Below are 11,226 nucleotides of genomic sequence, written 5' to 3'. Positions count from 1 at the left end.
CTGTCACCAAACTGTTGCCTTTGTCACTTGGTGTGAAAAGTTGAAGAATCACGTGCTGCTACACCACTGCGTTAACCAACAACTACAAGCAGCCCCCGCATCCCGTGCGCCTCTCCCCGTGCGCCTCTCCTCCCCGCGCGCCTCTCCCCGTGCGCCTCTCCTCCCCGCGCGCCTCTCCTCCCCGCGCGCCTCTCCTCCCCGCGCGCCTCTCCTCCCCGCGCGCCTCTCCTCCCCGCGCACCTCTCCGCGCGCCTTAGCCCGCCCCTCAGCGTCACAGATTCAAAGCGGAGCGGAGGCTGAGCCTAGCGGCCAGTGTTCAGTCAGTCAGCGGCAGCAGAGGCTCAGCGCGCAGGGGGTGATCCGACACACCGCCACTGACGCACACGCAGCCGGGACTGGGACGCTCGCTCGGGGGGACCCTTCGCTCTCTCCTGCGCCTTTGCACGACCACTGACCCGGGCTCGGATCTAACCATGTGGACTGGAGTCGGGACGCTTGTTCTTCTTGTTGTGCATGTGTTTCTCACGGGGATCCATTGCGCTAAAGGTAAGGACGCGCAGCCGCCACGACATCCCCGCACATTCTCACACACAGCACCGGTGTTCGGGGCGCACGTCTCCCCGCGGCGGCTGCGGCTGAGCGCGTCTCTGCCCGCGTCTTCCAAAGCGTGATCTCGCTCCGTACAATACGCGGAAGGAAGCGAGGACAGGTCCCACTCGTGTCACCCAACACGTGTACAAACGCGGTTGGGTGCTGCTGGTGCTGGTGCTGGTTGTGCGGCTCTTTGATGATCCTTGGCGGGTTTTGACGTAGCGGGCGCCGTTACGAGCTTCAGCGGTTTGCGTGAACGGAGCTCGCGACGCGGTGGGTTCGCGGTGGGTTCGCGGTAACTTGCGGGTCAACGCGTGGCAGGCGACGCGCGGTCACAGCCGGGGCAAGCCGTCAGATCCCAAACACAAGCAATCGCTCATGTTTGTGCTCCATGGCAACAATGGCATGTGATTGTAAGGCATGAAATGGTTGTGATCGGTTGGACGCGTTTCACTACAGTCGGGAATAAATGCCTTGTAATAAAAATGTCAGGAATAAACACAATTGGTTATGAAATGCACAAGAGAAGAACAATATATATAATGTGATTTACAGACAGCTTTGCTCAATTGAATTACAGCAATCTTCAGCTCTATTGCTCCCTCTTGTTGACTCAGACATGTCCTGCTCCAATGTTTACACTGTCATCCTCCTGTAACTTCTGTAGTAAAACCACGTGCTTGTTCCTGCTTCCTTTTTTTATTATGTACTTTTCTTTTTTCTTTTGGTCGGTGCATGTCTCGTGCCTGTCATCCATCCACACCAACATGTCGTGCATCCTCAGGTACTCGTGTGGAATCAGAGTGCGAGACGGGGCAGTTCCAGTGCAGTAACGGGCGCTGCATCCCGACCCTGTGGAGATGCGATGACGACGACGACTGCTCGGACAATAGCGACGAAGAAAACTGTCGTACGTGCTCCACATTACTGCTTTTTGCTTTGTGTTTTGACGCTGGTGGATTCGGAATCGCTGGTTTGGCCAGAGCACGGGCTGTCGATGTGGATCTCGGGGAGTTTGTGTGTCGATCGGGCATAACTTTTGTGACTTTTGGGATTTACCTTCATTATTAGGCCAAAGCTTATCATCTTCAAAGTTGATGGGCTCTGGATTTGACTTGTTGGATAACATGTCGGTATCTCTTGTAGAACAGTGATAAACCAGTTACAGGTATGCAGTGTTCTACTATATTGAGTTATTGCAATTGGCAGAGTATATTACGACTAGTACTACACAACTAGTCCTAACCAGAGACATTTGCATTCAATTTAAAATAGTAGATGAACTCGATACATGGCCGTTGAACCCAATATGTTTTTTTTTAAATCAGAATTAACATATGTTTTCATGTTTTTAAGCGAGAATGTAAATGGTTCTAATAGTTATGCAATCGTGCTCACTAACAGGAGTGTGGGGAGACACAAAGTTATAGGCCCTCGTAAACTTGGATTGTACTTCCTGCATGTACTTTCTGCCATGCTCTGAGGTCAGCGGGAAATAAGTTGGTGGTATTTATTGTCTGTGAAGCTCATGTGGGTCCGGATGGTAGAAATCGAAGGAAATCTTGCTCAATTTTGCACGAACTGTCTACGTAGGAACACATTTTTCTCTGACTCCAATGTGGAAAGTCTGGTCCACTCGAGGGGTTTTGTGTGCAAAGATTATGACGTTTTGGACAGCGCTGCAAAATGTCATAATTTTTAAATAAACTGAGCTTCAGGTTAGCACACAGGTAAAACCTTGCATTAAAACTGCCCTGGAAACTGGTCATAATCTCAGTTTATTGTCATATTGCGTTGGAATGACATAACTTCGGAATGTAGAGCTCCAGTTCTGAGAGGGCTGGGTGATGTGGCAAAACAATATTAAACAAAAAATCACATTAGTTTTCTCCTCATGTATTGATCAATCTCAACTTTGGGTCGTTTTCTGTTCAAAAACAAAATAAAAAATGGCTTGCAGTATTGATTTTACAAACACAAAAGAGACATACTTGTCGTTCACCCCAAAAAAAGTCACATTTCCTCCTTCAAAATCCAATCTCTTCTCCATTGACAGAGTCTTGGCTTAAGACCTCTCGAAAAAACAACAACAAACACACATCACAGACAATTAGACACGGCTCAATCTCAATCTCCATTCAAATTGGATTAATTGCCCCAGCGCTAAATTCTGAGCTGCTGAAGTTTCCATTTCACGTTTAAGTCAGAATGCTACACTACGTACCGTTTACCACACCGTTTACGTACTCGCCTCAACACCAGAGGAAGTCCGTTTTACAGCTACTTTTGCGTGAATGACATTATCCCGGTGGCGAAAGCTGATTTGCTCGGGAACCCGCTGGAATCTGCGCGCCAGTTGTTAATCTGCGGACGCCGGCGCTGAACCGCTGATCCCGGATTGGAGGTCGGGTCACGTGGCTCAGGGAATTTCACTCATTTTTACTAATTTGCTTCGGCCACCGCGTAGAACCGCCCCCCCCCGGGGGTCACGCCGGGTCTATTTCATAATGTTATTATTGTTAGCTTTATCCGCAGACTGGAAATAATGGAGGCTTTGTTATCGACCAGACGTTTGCCCCGCCCGACTGTCATTCGTGTGGCAGATCGGTGACGGATTGGGCCGATTTGAGTGCGGTGTGATAAAACGGCAGCACCATTGCATGCGTTAGAACCTTGTCGAGTACGTTCTAAAGTAAACGACGTGGATTATGTTTAGTGAGTTGTAAATTGTCCAGTTCTTAAAGGGAAAACGCATGTGAGAGTTGGTATTTCTGTAATTGTAATTGATTCAGTTGAAGAAGTGGTTTTACTCAACTTGATGCATCTAAAAGTCTATAATTATGGCACATCTTGTATAAACCATGATTGCCTTGTACATTTATTACATTTATAACATTACTCGTTGCAGTCCTGTACAATAAAACATGCTTTTATGAGTGTAATCGGCGTTCAGCTTCAGATGTTCAGGTCCAATTACAGATTTTTTTGGACACAATCATTTTGCTAATCGATTAGTCTTGCCGCAATTATTCTTTTTGATTAATCAATTAGTCACGAGATGAAAAGATCCTTCACTAAATTTGACCCCAGATGAAGCTGAAGTGGAGTGACAAAAGTGCATCATCAAATACACTCAATTTACGCATTTTCCATGTTATTTTCATGCAATTGCGGCTCAATTTGAGTCATATAACATATTTCTTTTAGCTCATGGCATGTTTTGGAATCCATGTATAGACCAGGTACCGATTAATTTATTCACTAAATTAGTTCCTGGCTGATTTCAATTATAGATTAGTTGCAATTAAACCCTACCTCAAACCTTCTCATTCTGGCTTCTATTTTGGTTGTAACGTGATCTTTGTCTGTGATTATAAATGCATTTTAATTTAAACAAGAAGAAAATATGAACATGCAAAATACAGAACTCCTCAAAATAGTGAAATAATAAAAGAATGAATTGCACAACATTCTTTCTGCAAATCGTCCTAATATTTCTGACACTTTCGCATCGGCGCGACCAGTGATCGAAACGCATTCAGTTCAAAGTCGTTTACAGTTTAAATGATTCATACCCCTCTCTAATCCACTAATTGAACTGACAACCAGCTGAGTAATTATTATACATTTGTCACGCTCGTAATGGCTTGGCTGATTACATTTCTATGGTCCGGGCTGCTCTTATCTTCGCCGTAACCAGCCGACCACACCGCTCTTTCATCCTCCGGCTCCTGCATCTGGCGGCGGGTTCGGTGGGAGCCCCCCCGCGCGCCCGCCCTGACATTTACGAGCGCCTGGCATTGACTTGGAGAGACCGATGGAGATTATTGGACGTTTAGTGGGCGAGGCTTGATTGCGGCGGAATGAGAGTTTAATGAGCTGTTGTGTGACTGGATTTGGTGTTTCCACGCTGAGGAAATGTGGTTTAAAGTGACTACAGTACTCCGACTACCCAATAGATCTGTTATTTTTGGTCTGATTGTCAAAAAACACCTGCTGATGTCAAGTTTTTTTTTTTCAGTTAATTGATAATTGAGGTTGTTTGGGTCACAATATAATCATTAACAACAAGTGTGACATTTTTGAAGTGAAATTAAGACTTTTTATCTCAATCTGTTGTTAAATAATATCTAGTTTTTAAAAAAATCCGGCTGTTTTTGTCACATTTACTTTATTTTGTCATTCAGAAAGTGTGATTTCATTAAACTGGGCACAAACTTGAGGAATAGTTTCGTACAAACCAATGGAAATGAAAGAAAATTCAATATTATTCTCCGTTGTCGTGAATAATTGTTAAATTGTGATGTTTTTTCTCACAGTAATTGGCCTTTCAGAATGGAATGGATCGAGACATTGTTCTTGCCAGGTTTCTTATTATTGTTTTGCATGGTAAAATTTTGCCACAACTCGGGCATTTTTAACCCCCTAACATTGATGAATGTCACACATGGGGTCATAGGTCACATGGGGTCATAGGTCACATGGGGACATAGACGCGATCAGCTCGGCCCGAACTCCAATAAAATGGAGGTTGCGAGAACGCCCGTCGCAACAGTGCCGACTAGTTCAAAAAAGAAAAAACATGAATCGCTTAATCTTTGGCCTAGGCACATGAAACTTGGGACAGTGATAGAGTTACCTTTGACCTCTGACCTTTTGACGAGTAAAACTTACCTGGCAGCATCGCTCTATGATAAACAGGAAGTCAGCCATGTCGAATCAAAGTGGCACCGCCACACTTGACTTTTTTTTTTTTCAAAATAGTTTTTTTGTCCAATCAAGCTCAAAACAACACCTTTTGCATCTAAAGACATTGAAATTTAATAAATATTCAAAAGAATGTTGATATTCTTTACTGTCTCCGCGTAACACGCCCTCAAAAAAGGTTCAATTTTTCTAATTTTCACTAGTGCGTTTTTATGATCTGATTGGAAATAATTAATACCCATGTAACAATTTACTCTATAGCGCCCCCTACCCATTGTGTGAAAAACTCAACATTGTCTGATTTGTTTGAAACTCATGGTTTATATTCTCCTCAAGACGCCATGAAAAAAGTGCATTGCGGATATTGTGTATTTTCACAATTGGCCAGCAGAGGCGCAATGAATGCCTTCACTTCATCTTCCTCTTTTATTTTAATGGGACGTTTCCTCTCGTTCCGCGTTAGAATTATTATTCTTTAGACTTTATTCTTTATTCTTTAGACTTAATTCTTTTGGACTTTATTCTTTATACTTTATTCTTTATACTTTATTCTTTAGACTTTATTCTTTGGACTTTATTCTTTATACTTTATTCTTTATACTTTATTCTTTAGACTTTATTCTTTAGACTTTATTCTTTGGACTTTATTCTTTGGACTTTATTCTTTAGACTTTATTCTTTAGACTTTATTCTTTGGACTTTATTCTTTCTGCCACAACTCGGGTATTTTTGAACCCTGAACATCAATGAAAAGTCACGGGTCACCGAGGCTCTCTCTCTTTCTCCCTGCTCAGGTCTGCGTTCAGCACAATCTTGCAAGTTGTCAGAACAAACTACTATTTGAATTGCAAACTACGCAATCATCAACGGTGAATTACTGAGCTTTGTTTGGTATGCGGCAAAACGCAGCAGAAAACATGGACAGGCGGGAAGGCGGTCGCGCGGGAGGCAAGAGCCATCATCACCACTCCTCGGCTTTAATTGTAATTTGATATCATGTCATCCTCCTGGTGACACATTTTAGTTCTCTTTTTTTTTTTAGATAACCGTTGTGTTTAAAAGACAACATACAATTCATTTCAGAATAACTCTTTGAATTGCTCACATTTTTTTCTTTAACTTTTGTCTTTGCCTCACTAGTTTGCTCTTTTTTGGCATAATTTTCCTCGTCAGAACCCACACGGACGTGAACGATCAGAAAGAAATCCGATCAGACGCACCAGATGGAACTGATTACGTGACATTTTCATAATATGATAACTCCTGAAGTCAGATGATTCGATTTTTGGTTTACATGTCAACTAAACCAGTGCAGTTTTATCATGACCACTTTGTTTGATAGTGACTGTTGATTTGTCTATTTCATAACTCTGTCTATTCTACATGCACAAATCCCATTAATGTATGGTACTACAACTGCTTACTGTGCTACTTTCATCTTCAATCACGATATTGACTATATCAACTTATTGTTCAATAAATAATTGCTCAAACAATATTTTTGGGGGAATTTTTGAGCCTTAGACGGTCAGATAAATAACTCTTATGACTAATTGTACTAAATACGTACTTAAAGGTTGAATGGACGATTTGTTTTGGCCAAAATCTAAGACTTATTTCCTCGTGGCGTGGACTGCCGATTAGTCCTGCCACGTATCAATCATAAAACGCACCTATCGCTCACCTGCAGCCGCGTCAGGCTCGTCCCCACGTTTCCGCGTGTCTAAGCGCATTGATCTATCATAATATAGTTCCCTCAGTGTACGGGACAAAATGAAGACGGAGAAAGACAGTCGAGCTGACGCAGAAGAAGACGGAAATCTACGGGAGACGAGCGATGCGATGCGCTCCGTTGCGCTAATAAACAAACGCACGTGTGTGTTGTATAGTCCACACGGGGGAGCGCGCATGCGCACTTCCGCCTGCGTTCTCAAATCGCCGAAAAATCGTCCATTACGCCTTTAAGTGTTTCAATCTGCTATTTATTTATCTATTTCAGCTCATGTATTTCTAACAATATCATTAAATAAAATTAGAAATACATTGCTTGCGTTTGGGTTAATGTGTCCGGGGCATAAATTAGTTTCAATATTATCGTTATCTTTTTATTTGTTATCGTGACGGGCCTAATCACACAATTTAACGGTCCAAGTTGTACCGTATTTTCCGGACTATAAGTCACACTGGAGTATAAGTCGCACCAGCCAAAAAATGCATAATAGAGAAGAAAAGAACATATATAAGTTGCACTGGAGTATGAAATGCAGTTGCAAGTGTGAGAATAACAAATAATATCACATAAGTTGCTCCGGAGTATAAGTATATGAGTATAAATATTGTCGCAATATGTCGCACCCCGGCCAAAACTATGAAAAAGACCATAAATACGGTAAACCCTGAGTGCGCTGCTCGCTGTGTGGATATTGTTGGATTTTCCTTTTCCTCGACTCTATATCTTGCTTGGTCTTGGTGGCTCCTTAATAGCTGCTTTTCTCCACTACAACTGTGCCCTCCGGCCCCGCCTTTATCTCCCTCTCTCCCCCTCCCTCTCTTTCACTGCTCCTGCTGGTTCACCTTTTTGCCTCTGCTCCCTCCTCCATCCCTCCCCGTCCTGCATCCTCTGCATTTGGCCCTCGTCCTTTGTCAGATCCCGGTTGCGTCTGCGTCTCACATCCTCTCCCGTTGTACCGATCTCCTAAAAGGCTTTACTCCCGCCTCCTGTTAAAGTCCAAGGCGTCAGCTGACGGATCAGTGTGAGGTAAATCCAACCGGGGGGACTCCTGTTGCCAGAGCGATGCTAGGTGTCGGGCAGCGGGCCAAGTCCTGAATGCATGCAACGTTTGAGCCCATAACCTGGCATTCGTCCATGAGAAAGGGAAAAGGAGCGTGGAGCGAGGGAGAGGGATCAGGAGAAGTTAATGCTGTTTTTCTTTCCCTCCGCCTGTGTGTGTGTGTGTGTTTGTGTGCGCGCGCTGCTGTCTTACAATTCAACGTGGAATCATCTCAACGCGAGGAGATGAAAACATTCCACCCCTGCATGTCTCCGTTTGACCTATATACGGCTCCGAGAAGCTTTAAACGGGCGATTCTGAAGGATTTTGATATGTTTTGATGCCGTGTGCTTTGGCCATGCTCTGTTTTTTTCATGTGCCTTTTGAATAATGTAACTTGTAAATAAGTACAGGCTTGCTTATGCGCAAAGGTCAGGGTTACATCGAACAAAACAGTTACATCGACGTGTCCAGGGACTATACAGGTGGAAATCTGCATCTCCTGCTATATAACTCTTTCCTTTAAGGCAGGGTTTATTCTACTCTTTCCCTGTATAAAAAACATATATTATACCAATTTTGTGTATCTATGGTGCAGGTTTATACCTTTCCAATTGGTACATGATTTCTGTATTGATCCATCAAATGCAAAAAAGCACATGAGGAATGAAAAGAAAAAAAAAGGTTTCAAAATCATCTGAGAACTGCTGTTGTGTCTTGCTTTCTCTTTGTGTTCGTCCAATATTGTCCGCTTTTTTCTTATGTTTCTCAACCTTTTACAGATACAGACATCCGATAGTTATCACGTTGCTGTGGCTCATGACCGGTATTACTATTTTTACAAGTTGATAACTTTTCACTTTGGTAGAAATGGCAAAATTGATTTAAAAAAGACTGAGAAATAGAAATCATTTGTTGCATGATAATGTAACCGGACAATTGTACATTTTTGGGGGCACAACTGCTCTTCGAGTTCCATTTTTACTCTTTAACTTGAGGACAAACTGGGAATGACACATGGGCACACAGAGACTGGGGCAAAACGTTTAATAATGGACGGACACAGGTATCTGGGAACACCCTCCGATATCATCCACACCGACTTGGAATCGGTGCATTGTACATCTTTGTTATAATGCATGTACTGTACAACTTACAGTAATATCTGATGACGCATTCATTCTTTAATACAACTATGACCCTGAGTGGTATGAAACGAAAGCCCAAAGGTATCACATATACCCTGTTTGAAACGTCACACCGCACGTTTGCTTTATTGTCTTCCAATCAGAGACTTTTAAGCACATTTTGAACTTTCTGAGTGAACTTCTGATGCCGGTTGGAGATCGAACAGCCGCAAACAACGGTAGAAATCTGCCCTGGACAAAGCATAGTGTGCGGTAGTTTGGGCTTGGCAGGACAAAAGGGCAGAGCAGAGCAGAGCGTCTCCTTCTCGGCTTCCCATAGAGGACACATCACAGCAGATTTCACGCCACAAATATACACACGCACACGCACACACGCTGTCCCCCCGCATACAGCTATCCGGTGCGCAGCTGGTTGGGATGGGGGACTTTTAATGGGAGGTGGGGGAGGAGGAGGTCAAGGCCCGCACCGGCTTAATCAATTGAACATCACGGCACAGCCATTGGAGCGGAGGGCGGCGCGCACTGAGGGTCAAGTCTTCCATTGATTTGGTTCGTGCTATAGCCTCGGCAGCATCTGAGGGTGGTCCGGCACTCATCGTTTTGTATTCATCTTAACGGGCCACGGGGTAAATAAGGGCGACTGTTTGGCGTTTTGAACCTCGCCACGCTCGAGTACAGGTAAGATAAGATAAGATATTCCTTTATTGTCCCACATGGGGAAATTTCATTGGTGCAACGCAGGTAGATACAGAGGTAGATACAGAAGAACATATCACTTGTGGGTGGGCTCCGTGCGGCCCGGTGACGTTGTCGTGAAGCGATGGTTGTCGTGCTGAAGCGCTAACGCTGTCCTTATTCAAAGTTAAGCGTTAAGTTGAGCGAAAACAAGTTGATCCATTCATCGCGAATGAGCAATTATTTAAATAATCGTCAATTCACTAGCAAGGACCACGATCCCAGCTACGATGCAAAGTGTTCATTGGCGTGCGAGAAACATGAACAACACAAATGTACAAAAATGGATGCCGTTTTGAGGCTTCTGGCGATGAGGGCTGGAGGGCCTCAATACCTCCAGGACATAAATTAGAAGAATTGGAAGAATTAAAAGACGGTGGGAGGGAGGGGCACGACGTCATGAACACTGCTGTATGTGATCTGGATGCTTAAATGGTGTAGCAGCAGGAAGGGGCGTGGTCCTGTGCCCGAACTTAAGATAACAAACTTAGCTTCATCGAATGACTTCACCACATCTTCATTTTGGCCAAATTTTGTAAAAATCTTTCCCGTTCTAATTGATAAATCAAAAGAATAATTGCTAGACTAATCGATTAGCAAAAGGATCATGCGTTGCAGCCTTAAGTGTGGATGTTGAGCGGAGTGGCCTTGTGAGTGAATCAGTCAATTTATGCTTTACTCCCTTATTATGTTCTAAACGACGCACGTTGTGACTAAATCAAACTTCCGTGCACATATAATAGTAAAAAGCTGTCCTAAAACTGGGTGAATATTAGCATTGAGTTTGTAAGGGCTATCAAACAGTTTCATAGATGTCAATTCCAAGTTCCTCTTTTCACGTTTGGAAAAAACCAAGTACAAAATATTAAAAGAGATGTATGTAAAAGCATGATAGTACCCGCTGTTTTTAAACTCTATTGTGCTGGGCCCGTCTTCTTCCCAGTCTGACATGTTTGTATTGTAACAGCATATTTCACAAACGGCAGAATTTACCACAAGCGCAGCGTGTCGTCATCTTTCACACTGGCGTCTCTTTGTGCCTTCATGTCACTCCATTGTGGCCGAGTTTTCCGTTATTGTTTGGTGCATTGCTTTGTTTTCTGTGGCAAGGATTTGGAAATCAAGTGAAAGGGTTTTACCAAGTGATTGTCATGGTAGTTTGAATAAAAGACATGCTTATTGTGCTATCTTAAACGCCTTGTAGTCGATCCATGTTTTGCACCTTACTTTGACATTAATGCCCCGATCTCCAACTATCTACCGTATTTTCCAGA

General features: G+C 43.5%; 1 protein-coding gene across 2 annotated transcripts in view; it reads left to right on the top strand.

Moving 5' to 3' along the window:
- Positions 1-461: 461 nt before the first annotated feature.
- lrp8 (low density lipoprotein receptor-related protein 8, apolipoprotein e receptor) overlaps positions 462-11,226 on the top strand; it is a 255,901-nt gene continuing 245,136 nt past the window's right edge. For both annotated transcript variants that reach the window (XM_072439163.1, XM_072439161.1), the window contains exons 1-2: positions 462-546; positions 1,376-1,501. In XM_072439163.1, coding sequence (XP_072295264.1) covers positions 474-546; positions 1,376-1,501 — 199 coding nt within the window. In that variant the 5' untranslated portion in view covers positions 462-473. The remainder of the gene's footprint in view (positions 547-1,375; positions 1,502-11,226) is intronic.

Source organism: Eucyclogobius newberryi, unplaced genomic scaffold (genome assembly GCF_026437365.1).
Source record: "Eucyclogobius newberryi isolate DKJ021-1_F unplaced genomic scaffold, fEucNew1.0.hap1 SCAF_9, whole genome shotgun sequence".
Taxonomy (NCBI): Eukaryota; Metazoa; Chordata; class Actinopteri; order Gobiiformes; family Gobiidae; genus Eucyclogobius; species Eucyclogobius newberryi.
Note: the sequence above shows the minus strand (reverse complement) of the source record. Positions and strands in the feature narration are given on the sequence as shown.